At 28.5% G+C, this 14740-nt stretch overlaps 1 protein-coding gene across 2 annotated transcripts; it reads right to left on the bottom strand.

The window, feature by feature from the left end:
• Positions 1-718: 718 nt before the first annotated feature.
• LOC107443407 (3-hydroxyacyl-CoA dehydrogenase type-2) lies at positions 719-13264 on the bottom strand. Of its 2 annotated transcripts, XM_071179620.1 has the most exons (6): positions 13043-13264; positions 11163-11327; positions 8272-8436; positions 3736-3973; positions 3509-3527; positions 860-976 (listed from the first exon to the last, which is right to left on the bottom strand). In XM_071179620.1, exons 1-5 carry the CDS (start codon positions 13067-13069, stop codon positions 3523-3525), a joined length of 600 nt encoding a protein of 199 aa, XP_071035721.1. In that variant the 5' UTR covers positions 13070-13264; the 3' UTR covers positions 860-976; positions 3509-3522. The 2 variants fall into 2 exon arrangements, with proteins under 2 accessions (XP_042900227.1, XP_071035721.1); XM_043044293.2 differs by lacking the exon at positions 3509-3527 and having other exon boundaries at positions 719-976.
• Positions 13265-14740: the final 1476 nt, after the last annotated feature.

Consider the following 14740-nt stretch of genomic DNA (forward strand, 5'->3'; position numbering starts at 1 on the left):
GTAACTCAAAAAAATCGAAAAATGAGATGTTTGGGTCATTTTGTGTAAAAAAAATCACCCTTTTACAGAAACAACGTGTTACCTTCACAGTTCCATATAATTAATTTAGAGAGCAGATAAATCGTTATCACATTGGCGCGATTCGCCATCTTGGTTTTAGGGAATAGTGTAGCAGTGTACCAGTTGCAACAAAACCTTGGAGGAGATAACCTCACTTTGAAACTAAACCGTGGTAACTCAAAAAAGCAAGCTTTTCAGGAGAGCGATTTTTTTCCTACACTGTTGTATGTCAAAATTTGAAATGAAATATGTAATATTTGGGAGGATATTTTGAAGAACATCGTTGTATTTTGAAATAACCCTTCGAAATTACCACAAAATTAGAAATGGTACAAGAATCAGGCCTGGTTCATTGAAAAATGTAAAGAAACAGGGCTTTTTTAATGTAAATTATTTTGCAATAGTCGCCATAGCTACGAGTCAACCTGCGGTGGAAGTTACTGAAAAGTTAAATATCGTTCTCCTGAGAAACTTGCTTTTTTTTAGTTACCACGGTTTAGTTTCAAAGCGACGATTTGAGTTCGTTTGTAGTTATAAACACAGACTATAAATTAGGTTATATACAAAAACAGAAAGTTTATCACTAAAAACGTCCTGAACACTTGAAACTGTGGCATATATTTGCTGTAGATTAANGCATAGTGGTAGAGATATCATAACATTCTCAGAATATTTGATTTATTACAAATTAATTCAAAACATTGTTTAATGCTAAGTTGTATACATTAAGGCTGCATGCGTAGAGCACCATCCAATCTAATGACACAACCATTCAACATTGGATTCTCAATCATAGATTGCACTAAGTGGGCATATTCATCAGGATTACCAAGTCTTTTAGGGAAAGGAACATCCTTAGCTAACTCCTGCCGTACTTTTTCCGGAAGACCCCTTAGCAGAGGCGTGTCAAACAAACCTATAAATGACATATGTTTAAGCAAAATAATAGATAATTAAAACTGAATTTATTTTTTACCAGGATTGATTTTAAGAATGAAAATCTTTACATTTACATGCTTAGTTCAACCCTTTATAAGGCTGTAGGAAATAGGCTTCCCACAAACTTAGCGGACAGGAAGCTAGTTTTATATTTAGAAATCATCTGTGTCAACTTCTGAAAATATAAATAAAAAATACCTATGCTTACATAAAATGTGGGTAGCAGTAACGGATTGGGTTCCAGAAGAAAGGTCAATAATTGGGAGCAATTTTCTCTAGTGTGTTACACATTTCGTCTCAAAAAAATCGAAAAATTAGATGTTTGGGCCATTTTGTGTAAAAAAAATCACCCTTTTACAGAAACAACGTGTTACCTTCATAGTTCCATATAATTAATTTAGAGAGCAGATAAATCGTTATCACATTGGCGCGATTCGCCATCTTGGTTTCAGGGAATAGTGTAGCAGTGTACCAGTTGCAACAAAACCTTGGAGGAGATAACGTCACTTTGAAACTAAACCGTGGTAACTCAAAAAAGCAAGCTTTTCAGGAGAGTGATTTTTTCCCTACACTGTTGTATGTCAAAATTTGAAATGAAATATGTAATATTTGGGAGGATATTTTGAAGAACATCGTTGTATTTTGAAATAACCCTCCACTTTTTATAAAAGTTTTAGAGAAAAGTGTTGCAACTCTAAAGTACCTTAACTTACTTCGAAATTACCACAAAATTAGAAATGGTACAAGAATCAGGCCTGGTTCATTGAAAAATGTAAAGAAACGGGGCTTTTTTAATGTAAATTATTTTGCAATAGTCGCCATAGCTTCGAGTCAACCTGCGGTGGAAGTTACTGAAAAGTTAAAAATCGTTCTCCTGAGAAACTTGCTTTTTTTTGAGTTACCACGGTTTAGTTTCAAAGCGACAATTTGAGTTCGTTTGTAGTTATAAACACAGACTATAAATTAGGTTATACACAAAAACAGAAAGTTTATCACTAAAAATGTCCTGAACACTTGAAACTGTGGCATATATTTACTGTAGGTGTTGTAGATGTATGTATATGTTGTATGCAGTCTTAATCTATGATTCATTAATCATACAGATAACAATGAAATCGATCAAAATAAAACGATATTAAAATAATAATCAAGAATCCCTATATTTCCATTCCTACTTATCCTATAAGCTTTGAAAATTTGATTTTTTTCTCTCACAAAAATAGTAAAATAAGTTTCAAAAAGTAAGGTTCTGTCAGTTTAGTAGAAAACTATAGCAATTTCTTTGCATCAGAATGTTTTTTCAATATATCTGCTGATTATATAAAAAAAAATTAATTTTTGCTTGGCTATAATGAATATTTAACATTTTCTTTGGAATTATTTTATTACTATTTTTATAATTTTTTTCTCTCAGTAACTTCACATAAAAATGACATGAAATACTATTTTAAACGATCATATACACAGATTTTAGGAAGGATATTAAGAGAAAAAAAATTTTCTTTGGGTAATTTTTAAGCTGATTAATTTTTAAATGTAAACACACTATTTAAAATTTCTCTTCAGTATGTTTTTTCTTTTCCCTTTAGAAGAATAGTACTATATTTCACTTGTAAAATAATAGGTCGAAATTATACTGCATTTTCATTTTTAAACAAAACTGAATATTAATAATAAGATATGAGCAATCGATATTTGACCTCTTGTTAAATGATTATTTATTGCTATTTTATTAAAAAAATGAACACTTGAAATTTTAAGACAGAAATCTATGGTAAGAATGTTCAAAAAATAAGTAACAAAATTAGAATTGCAATAAAAATATTTAATTTCATACTTCAAAATTAATTATTTTTAACAATTCTCTGCAAGCAGGAAAGAGATTCTACTTTTGCCATGTAAAGACACAGAAAATTATAAGAATTAAATTTAATTACTTATCAACAAGGGACAGGCTGTTAATACAATAAAAAAAAATGCTTTTAAAATTATCAACAACAAAAAAAAACTATTAACAATGTACTTTGAAGAAAATATCAAATCCCAATATAAAACCAAATATGTAAAAAATGCATTTATCATTATCATCTGAAATATTTTGAAATAATTTTTGTTTTACTTTATAATAGAAATAAGTTTCATTATAGACAGTAACTGAAATATGAATTTTAAGAATGTAAGTATTTTTTTTAGAAACACATTTCAATGAATAAAAGTTGTAACAAAATCTGTCCCAAAATATTAATTACTTAAATAATAGGTAAGAGAATTGTGCTTAGATAATTCTCTACAGATTAACATTAAAGAACTCTTTTTCTATCTCAAGAAGATTCTAAATAGAAACAAAATCTACTACTTACCCTAAAAAAATGGTTAAAAAATCACAAAAAATTGAACCAAAATCTATATATATATATATATATTTGTAACAAGAACAATAATCAGCATTATTAAGTGCATTATTAAATTAAAATGATTTAGAAATTATAATAATGTACTAGAAACTCACCAAAATTGTAAAAATTAACCTGAAAAAATAGTGCAATAATGAAAAAATAGTGCAATAAATATAGTGATTATAAAATTAAATTTTTCAGAAGTTCTAAAAAAGTATAAAAATAACAAATAGTTCACAAATTTTGAGCAGCAAGTGCTACAACATGTTTAAAAAATAACATTCTTCATAACTTACAAAAATATTTTATGAAATTTTTTTAAAAAAGTAATAAAAATTACCTGGAGCAATAGTACAACAGCGAATGCCTTCACATTCTAGGTCTCTAGCTAAAGGGAGAGTCATACCCACTATTCCACCTTTACTGGCCGAATAAGCTATTTGTCCCCGCTGACCATCATAGGCAGCAACACTGGCTGTATTGATAATAACACCTTTTTGGCCATCTTCATCTGGCTGATTTTTAGACATCAGTCCTACAGCCAGACGAGTCACGTTAAATGTTCCAATCGTATTCACCTACAACAAGACAAAGCATAAAATGCAAATGAAAAGTGTGAAGAAAGGATTTAAATTGTGATGTTATAAATCACTTATTATTATCAAAATCACTCAGTCCGGATTTTCTCTATCCATTTGCATGTTAAAATTATCGCTTTCTGATCACTGCATCGTTTATAATTACCACGTTTCCAAGAATATTCACTAGGTATTCAGATAGAACCTGTTCTTTTCTTTTAAAAAAAAAGTCACTAATGAACCTGTCGATATTTTATGCCCTGCTTGCTTACATAAAGTTTGAGGATAGCAGAAAGCAAACCAATTTAACATTAAAACTGAAGATCAACATATAAAATTGTTATAACAGAACACCAAAAATAAGTTAATGCAATGTTGCAACACAGTTATACATATATCAAACGTTAATTTGAAAAATATAGAAAAACAGTGATGATCTCATAAGAAAAGTAAAACAAAATTAAATGAAGGAAAGTGCAAATGAAGTAAAAGTGGTAAAGTAAAAACTAGTTATAAAAGCCCATGTTCAAGAAAGTGAGGCTTCAGTTAACGGGCCACTAATGCAAAAATAAAAAGCAAAAAAGTTAGCTACTTAAATGGGCTAAAAAAAAAAAACCTTGCTGCAACTAAGGGTTGGTTCATAGGTTGGAGAAATGTAAAAACATTTTTCAAATGAATTTATTGCAAAAAAAAAAAAAAAAAATGCTGTCCAATGAGAAATGGAAAATTGGTTACAAGAACAGCTTTTAAAACTAGCTGTCTCATTTTCACCAGAAAATGCGTACAATGCAAATTGCACAATGCTTTTATATTCCAAGTACTATCAGAACATACATACTTACTCAATAATGAAAGCTTATGCCCCGAGGTCCCATCATGGACAAACAAATAAGAAAAAGCAATTAGAAAAATTTAAATGTAAATGCAAAGAAAAATTAATAACAAACAAACACAATTTTAAAGTTCACAGAGTAAGACAAAATAATGATACGCCCACATATAAGAAAAATAAATAAAGATAAAGTTACAGTTAGAATAACCAAATGAATAATAAAATATAAATTGCCAAATCATTAAGAAAACATTAGAAATAAATCAAGTGCTGATCCCTTTTGAAAATATTGAAAAATAAAACAAAAAAACATTCAATGAGTAAAAATTTCTAAAAAATTGCAGTCATCTATATGCTTCAGGAACAAAAAATCCTATATTTCACTGCATAGGCCTATTTATGCAGGCTTCAATTTTGCTGTAATTAAAAGGATAAATTACAGTAATTAAAAGGAAAATTATTATTCTCTAATGTAATCCAGAAATTTTCAGATACCTGAAAGAAAATCTATTTTATTATTACAAATAAATTTAAATTTAATAATTTGACCAATCAAAATATTCTTAAAAATCTTAAAGTATAGGTTGGAATTAAAATGTGAATTAATAAAATTAAACTTAAAATCTCTTCTTTTATCGTATGTACAGATTAAAATTTTTTGGTTATGAAGGTTAATATCAAGATCTAAACAATAAGTGCAATTTTCATCCGAATTAGTCTTTATTCAATTTAGTTCCTTAGGATAAATATCTTTAATTAAATCAAAATCATTACAATCAAAAATAATTAAATCATCAATATATCTATAACCAATTAATAAATTAAGTTGTAAAAGTTTTTCTTTATAAAAATGTAAGAAAATATTAGCAAGTGCACTTGAATAACAATTTCCCCGTTGAGATACCTTGAACTTGTCAATAAAAATAAATACCATTAAAAACATAATTTTCAAAAAAATTTTTATTACATAAATTTATCCAATCTTCCTTATTAATGTCCTCATTACTCAAATAATTATTGAAAATTTCTAAACAAATACATTCCTCAAAATATTGTGTGGTATACTCATAATATTAATAATATTCTTGCATGTGAGTTTGAAAATCTTTTTACGAATATAATTAAGATGAGCATGAGTAAGTTAAATTTCTATGGCCATGCTATAAAATTTACAAAAATAAACAGTACAGTACAGATTAAATTGCATCAACTAANTCAAAGATTGGAGAAATGTAAAAACATTTTCCAAAAGAATTTATTGCAAACAAAAAAAAAATGCTGTCCAGTGAGAAATGGAAAATTGGTTTCAAAAACAGTTTTTAAAACTAGCTGTCTCCTTTCCCCAGAAAATGTGCACAATGCTTTTATATTCCAAGCACTATCAGAACATACATACTTATTCAATATTGAAAGCTCGAGCCCCGAGGTCCCATAATGGATAAACAAATAAGAAAAAGCAATTAGAAAAATTTAAATGTAAATGTTAAGAAAAATTAATAACAAACACAATTTTAAAATACTCAGAGAGTAAGACAAAATAATGATACGTCCACATATAAGAAAAATAAAGATAAAGATAAAGTTACAGTTAGAATAACCAAATGAAAAATGAAATATAAATTGCCAAATCATTAAGAAAACATTAGAAATAAATCAAGTGCTGATCCCTTTTGAAAATATTGAAAAAAAAAACATTCAATGAGTAAAAATTTCTAAAAAATTGCAGCCATCTATATGCTTCAGGAACAAAAAATCCTAAATTTCACAGCATAGGCCTATTTATGCAGGCTTCAATATCGGCTGAATTACTTGAGCATCTTTAAAATATTTTGAATTAAAATATCATAATTACAGTAATTAAAAGGAAAATTATTATTCTCTAATGTAATCCAGAAATTTTCCGACAGCTGGAAGAAAATCTATTTTATTATTACAAATAAATTTAAAACTAATAATTTGACCAATCAAAATATTCTTAAAAGTCTTAAAGTATAGGTTGGAATTAAAATGTGAACTATTAAATTAAACTTAAAATCTCTTCTTTTATCGTATGATCCGATTAAAATTTTTTGGTTATGAAGGTTAATTTTTAAGATCTAAACAATAAGCGCAATTTTCATCTGAATTAGTCTTTATTAAATTTAGTTCTTTAGGATAAATATCTTTAATTAAATCTAAATCATTACAATCAAAAATAATTAAATCATCAATATATCTAAACCCAATTAATAAATTATGTTGTAAAAATTTTTGTTCATAAAAATGTAAGAAAATATTAGCAAGTGCACTTGAATAACAATTTCCCTGTTGAGATACCTTGAACTTGTCAATAAAAATAAATACCATTAAAAACACAATTTTAAAAAATGTTTATATTACATAAATTTATCCAATCTTACCTCATTACTCAAATAATTATCGAAAATTTCTAAACAAATACGTTCCTTAAATTATTGTGTGGTATACTCATAATATTAATACCATTTTTACATGTGAATTTGAAAATCTTTTTACGAGTATAATTAAGATGAGCATGAGTAAGTCAAATTTCTATGGCCATGTAATAAAATCTACAAAAATATACAGTACAGTACAGATTAAATTGCATCAACTAAAATAAAACTTCAATCATAGAAAAGGGCATAAGAGAAACACTTAAAGGTAACTGCAAACAAAAACAAATTGTGATAAGATTTCATAAACATAGAAATTCTCAATAAAGGTGACATTTAAACTTCTTTGTTGATAATTTAACAAGAACTAAGAAACCATTCTTAACAGTTAAACAAAATACAGTATAACCTTTACCTATTGTTCCCACAGCTTTCATTGCCCGGTACGTATCAACTTGTTTCAATCGTCCCGTCACTGTTGTTATCTTGTATTGTTAGGAATACTTGTTTAGGTCTTTTTTGAAACTAGCAGATTCCTGCATACATTGTTAGGAATTTCTACCGACATTAAAAAAAAAAATTTTTTCAGTATTTTACTTTGAGGAAGATAAAAACAGTAACTCCTCTTGCTATCATGCTAATGACGCAAGTGAGAATGAAGATTAGTTACAGTTTGGGGAAAACTCCTCAAAAGACATGCTTGACGTTCATGCATCAATTGATGAAAAAGTTTAAACTGGTGCTGTGGATTTTAAAAAGATTGCAGAAAGCTGAAGAAATGCAAAATTTTTGATTATTTTAAATAAATAAAGGTGTTTATTCATCTTCATTTTGCATCATAAATATTTATGCAATAAGTACATAATTTTTCAATTACAACTTTTTATACCTATTATAAATTCAATTATTTTCGCCTTTATTACTTTTCATACATTTTCAAATCGTTACTTAGTATTTTATGTTGACCTGCATTCGTCATTTTCTCGTGTATCTTATTTAGATATAATTACAGTAAAATTATTGAAATAAAAGTATTTTCTACTCTCAGAAAGTAAAAAAAAAAAAATACTTACACTAATAACTTTGGTAAAATCTTCTAAAGAATGTGGAACACCTTTTTTAAAGTTGTAAGTTTTACTAGCAACACCTATCCCTGCACAATTTACGGCAACATCTAATTTATGAAATCTGGTTTTCGCTATGTTTAAAGCTTCCAAAACATCACTCTCCTTTGTCACCTAAAAATATACAATTCATTGATGTCAAACAATTTCTTAAGGCAGTGATTGTTGATAAATAAGTAACAATAATAGTAGAAATTAAGAAAGAGCAAAAGGACCAGTAACTAAAAGATGTTACTAGTCCTTAAACATTTTCACTCAGTGATTCAACAAGACATTGGGAATTATTATTGATCCTAAGGACTCAGAATTTCCAACTTTCTGAGGCCTTTTTTTAATAAAGGTGAGTTCCTATTGAAAATAATATAACACATTCTAAATTATCAATATGTGAAATAAATAAAAAAAAATTGCACTTCAAAGGATTTCTCAATAACTAAAAAAATTAAAGAGGAGAAAAAGTAGTCTCTAAGTTGGGAAAAAATAATCTGTGAGGTTGAACAGATTATATATTCTCGATCTTTTCATTTACCTATTACTATGCACATTTTTAAGGGTTCTATCTATTTATAGACAAAACAAGGAATTTCAAATCAACAGAAGAAATATATTTGAAATGAAGAAATTTAGTTCGAACTAATCCAACCCTTTCCTTAAGAAAAAGCAAAAGCATAATTCGACTGTCAATATTATTTTTATATCTTCTAAGAATTACACCCTCAAAACTTTCTTTACACATCCCCATTACCATTTTTGTCACATTTATGTGCTATAGAATGCAAGCGAAATCAGTCACAGGTCAGTTAACATGTTTCTATTAAATTCTTTTTTAAATAAATGGTTAATAAAGTAAATTGAAATAAAAAATTGCAATACAAAGAATGTGTAATGTTCCCAATTATGATGAAATATGCTACTTTATGACCAAAAAAATCAACTGCAAAAAAAATTTACTCAAATTTTATTACGAACCAATTTATTCATATTTGCAATAGCTTCAAATCTTCGAAAGAAATAAAGATAAAAGATCTTTCTTATAAAATTGATAATGTGCTGTTGTCAGTAGTGATGAATTTTCATGGGAAAAAAAAACCTAACTGAACAGGGTTTTTTTTCTAGGGTTTTGGAGATGCATTCAAACATGTGGTAAACAAAATATGTAATTAAATTTTGATGTTGTTACTTATGCCACTTGCCAATATCAACAAGTCTGCCAGGGAATCAAGGGAATTTTTAAAGCAGAAGGTGCATTTCATGCTTTTTTTTAGTGGTGCCATCTATGGCCGAGAATAGCAATTCAGCCAAACACACATCACAGCCGGTTTAACAGAAAGGACCAATCATACTTCACTCCTCCAAAGATTTCAATTTTGACCTGTACCAGAGAATGATCTACCTCCAATTCAGTGCCCCAAGATATATCAATTTGTTATGGGATCTTTGAGGACTTGGCGACCACAACAGATTTAACATGCACCAGTCACCATTTAATACACGGGGATTCTTCCGCTGGCAGGATTTGATCTCATGTTCTAACAAACACGAGTCCAACATCCAACCAATCAGGCCATCCCAACCTTACATTTTATTTTAAAGAACATTAAAATTAGGTCAGAAATCAAGAATATCATCACTCCTCGGTTGCTCAATGCTGTTTGCCCTGACTGTCAGAGGTTTGAATCTTTAAACTCAATATTATTCATAAGTGTATGACCTATATTTACTAGAATTTACGAGAGGCTTTTCATATCATCAACAAGATAAGACAACAATGAAATAATAGTAAATTGTCTTACTGCTTTCTCAAATTTAACAAATATTCAGAAAGTGCTCCCTGTGGCATAATTTTTTCGGAGTTCCTGCGACATACCTCTCTAATACTAATATCTTTCTGCAAGATATTTAACAATAACAGATATACAAACTTCAAAAAAAGTATAACTGCAAAAAAAATTAAATTAAATAAATAAAAATTGGATCAAATAAAATAATTTTTTTAATTCAATAAGTGATTTTTTTTATTCTGATATTATGGGCGATATTCTCGCATTTTGCGGAAAAATAACACACTAATTATTTCCTTTTTCACATTTATAATTCATCATCAAACTGAAAAAAAAATCGTCAAATCTGTAGCAGTAATTGCCAATTAAAAAGATAGACAGCGAAATCATGCGAATCGGACTCTTCAAAAGGGGATTACTAAATCCGTGTTTCCATTTCAATATTTAGTTGTGATAAATAATATTGGATTTTAAAAGCTTTGTGGAAATCAGTAGTAATAACTGCATGAAAAATTAGAACGAAAATTTCCACAGAAAAGAAAACCAAATTTTTTACTTCATAATACTTTATTTTTCACACACACATTATTCTCCAATGAGAATAGAAAAATTACAAGAAATTACAATTTTTTCCCACTCCGATGCACGAGAAAGGCATCTTTTGAATATAATTATGAATAAAAGATAAAATCTTTCGAAAATTTCTGCAGAAAAGAAAAGCAAAAATTTTTATTTCCCAAAGGAAAAATCCTTCTGTAAAAACTCAGTAACGTTATGTGACAATGTCGCCGTGTCGCCACGATTCTGCCACGGGGAAAATGCTTATTCTTCAATATAAGTTAACTCCTTTAACTATAACTGTTAATTTTCAATATCCTAATTTTCTTAACTATATATTTACTGCCTGTCCCCTTCAAAGTTATCCATTTTTGAAATCAGATTTTTCTGAAGAAAAAAAAATTGGGTTCAACCTAACCAAGTCTGGTCAGAGTAATTGTTATCAGCAATAAATTACCTGAATATGAAAAGTATAAAAAAATTTAACTAGCTAATACTTACATCAATTGCAGCAAAAGCACACTTTTCTCCCAATTCTTCAGCAATTTTATGACCATTTGATGTGGGTAAGTCACAAATCACAACTGATGCTCCTTTCTGAATCAGGCGACGTGTAGTGGCTTCTCCAAGACCAGATGCTCCACCAGTTACAAGAGCTACCAAGCCCTATTGAAATAAAAAATTATTGAATATAATATCTTCACTGAAAATTGAACATACAGGGTATCTGCTAGATTTTAGATTTTCAAATTCATGACTTTTCATGATTTTCCATGATAAATTCCAAGAATTTTTCACGACTTAACTAAGTTAAAATTTTCCTCGACAAATACACAACAAAAAATTTAGAAAAGCATTATAACAACATTAACTGAAATGATAGGTATAACCAAAACTGTTATACTCTGCACCTTCATGTTTATAAGAAAGAGTTGAAGCAATAAAATAGCTGAAAAAAATACAAAAGCAAATAATTTTTTACTTTTTTTCTACAGTATTACAATATATTCTAGGGTTACTTTTCTTGTTCTTTCGGAATTGGAAGAAATACTTCTGATTTTTTCTGTTCTCATTTCAGAATTAAAAAAAAATTGCCAATGACTGGCTTGTTTCAGTTAGAATTTGAAATTGATAAAATAAAATAAAATAATAACAAAAATTCTGAAATCACTAAGTTTAAAAGATAATTCACCCTAGAAATGTTTTTTCTTTCAATTTTTGAAAGAACACCATAATTTTTAAAGAACATGATAAAAACATTTTATATTTTAATAAAATACGCCTGTCAGTGGGGATTTTGTTAGAAATTAAGATATTTGAAACACCATGAAATTGGGGGGAGGGGATAACATTTTAAAAATTAGATTTTATGGCGACCTAAATCCATGACTTCAAATGATTTTTTAAAAAAAAATAGCTAAAATCATGACATTTCATGACAAATTTTGTTCAATGCCGAAATTCATGACTTTCCAGGTGCGCGGATACCCTGAACATAATTCATAAAAATAGTTTTCCAAAAAAATTGTCTGTTATCTTGTTATAGCACATGATTTACAGGTCACAAACTTTACATACTACTTATCACTCTTTCCATTGCTTATTTAGTAGTTAAAAATTGCATTTTTATGGCTTCAATTATATTTTCTTCAATTATATTTCTAATCTGTATATTTTTATGATTTTAGCCAGAATTAACATAACATATTTTATACAGCAATTGAGAAATTAGAAATAAGGAAATTTATTAAATGCTTTTGAAAGGAATGAAATTTTCACCATAGTTAGAAACAAGTTTCACATATTTTACAAGTTCATAGTTTTCAAAATAGTCTGACATATTTAATTGAACAACATTCAAGAAATTTATAAGAAATTCCTCGCTCATTCCTTCTTTTAGCAGAACTTGGTACAATCAGTGATAGGGGCCAATAAATAAAAAAGAAATTATTAAATATTCAATAGCATTAACGTTTCAGCCTTTGACTATAAATACTTTTTAGTCATCTTCAAGCATGTTTCAGATTTCTAATATTTAAAGTGGTCGCATATTTTAAGATTTAATATTATAAATAAAATGATATTAAATAACAATACCACGATATTTAAGTAATTGAATGGATTGTATATAGATTAAATGAATTATATAAAAGATAGCAGAAGGGAGCAGAGATGTTTATAAGTGCTGGAAAAAGTATAAAAACAATTGATTTCTTATGTTTCTTCACTAACCACTTAAAATATTAAGGGGTAAAACTTCCGGGTTGGTAGGTCTAATATTGCAAAAGCCATCCTTTCATGCCTTCGTTCATTTATACACAATAAATGGAAGGAAAAAATAAATACACCTTAAACAGATGTCTTGTTTAATATTTACTCACCTTGATCACTCTAATAGAACCTGACATAATATAAAATATAATTGATGTTTAATCACAGATTATCAAAATATATTTTTATTATTGCATAATAAATCACAAAAATATTTTTAAACGCTTCCGCCTTACTACTTTTGTTCTTATTAATATCCGATTGAACTTCATAAACTTAAGAAATGTCAACAGCTCAGCAACAACAATCAGAAATTTACGATCGCAGCGCTTAAGCACATCATCTGGAGATAACATTAGTTCCATGTTTTGACCTACCCCTTTTTCCTCTCCCCTTCTCAGTTGAATCTATGTTATTTTCTCCTTCCATAACATTTTTCACATTTAATTGTCAAAAATATTTTCTAACATTTCCATGACGCTTTCTTTAAGAACTATGTTTTATACACTTTTGAGTTCCATATAATATCCTAACTTAAAAGTTTTTAATCCATTTTTAGAAAATCAAGAAAGAAAGTAATTTACTTACGTCTGCTATGACTGACCACAGGCTTTTAATGGAAGCATGCAAAGTGTTTCCATAGATAGAGAGTTCTGCTCTGCTCCACCTGCAGATGTTTCGTTCGTCAATACTTTATTTTAGTTTTTTACTTTACATTAATACTTTATTTTCAGTTGTGAAAACATAACTTCCAGTTCAAAATATTAAACTATGGAATCTCTATATCTAAATAAGCGCAATAAAATACAATGCATACTTATGCCTACTGCTTATGCTCTATTCAGAGCCTAATCTAGAAATGCTGGGGCCCTAGGTGCAGAACTGTTAGGGGCCCCCTGGATGTAACTGTATACCAAATTTATATGTTGTTTGATTACGAAGTGTTTTTAAATTACTTATAACATATGAAACAATTTTTTAAATTAATTTAACATAAGTATATTAGTAAATTTTAGCTTAGATTTATTTTATTTTTTCGTTAACTCATAATTCTGATTGACAGTTCTAATAGACAATTCTTAAAGAAAAACACAAAAGGAAATTATATGTAATATTCATGGAGGCCCTCAGAAATGCGGTTCATGTACTGCACTGCAAACAAAAAATATCGAATTCGAGTTTTCATGGGAATATTTCACCAATCAGGTTCTCCGTCGACGACGATCGAAGTGCGTGTACCATTGATTACTAGGGTCGAACTGATGTAATCAAAACAAACCTGATTAACAGTTAACTTAAAACAATTTAATTTCGCCCCAGAAAATAAAAAACAACATAAAATCTCCTTCAAAAAATTTAGGATTAATTTTCGAAAGTATGATAAATGACGCATCTTGTTCTCATAGTTTTATGACCTGNCGCGGGTACCCTACACGATATTAGGCAGGTATACCAGTTTTTTTGGCTCTTCAGTGTATTTGAAACTATTAACAGTATTATCAAAAAAAACTAACAGCAGTTGAATATAATTTTTGACTGCAACACACTTTGGAAAAGTCAAAGGATCTCAGCTTTATTCAAAATTTAGAATTAATTTTAAAACCACTAATCTTTAAAGTTTACATTAAAAAATTTTTTTCAATAGAACTTCGTAAACTGACGAGTGTCATAAAGCATGGGACGAAGATCCTTAGTTAGTTAGTTTAAAAAAATTCCCTTCTGCAGAGGATCAAAATTGTGATGGCTTGTCTTCGGATCATCCTCAGGGATGTTTCCCAGACCGTCGCCAATAGCCTATAGTGCAGCTC

The sequence above is a fragment of the Parasteatoda tepidariorum genome, chromosome 4, assembly GCF_043381705.1.
Source record: "Parasteatoda tepidariorum isolate YZ-2023 chromosome 4, CAS_Ptep_4.0, whole genome shotgun sequence".
NCBI lineage: Eukaryota > Metazoa > Arthropoda > Arachnida > Araneae > Theridiidae > Parasteatoda > Parasteatoda tepidariorum.

What these genes read in the sequence shown, in the direction of transcription:
- LOC107443407 (XM_043044293.2), bottom strand. Translation starts at nt 13,069, where the DNA reads ATGTCAGGTTCTATTAGAGTGATCAAG. An exon ending in GTTCTATTAGAGTGATCAAG is followed by an intron (nt 11,328 to 13,042) that starts GTGAGTAAATAT and finishes TTATTTCAATAG; the next exon opens with GGCTTGGTAGCTCTTGTAAC. An exon ending in GTGCTTTTGCTGCAATTGAT is followed by an intron (nt 8,437 to 11,162) that starts GTAAGTATTAGC and finishes GTATATTTTTAG; the next exon opens with GTGACAAAGGAGAGTGATGT.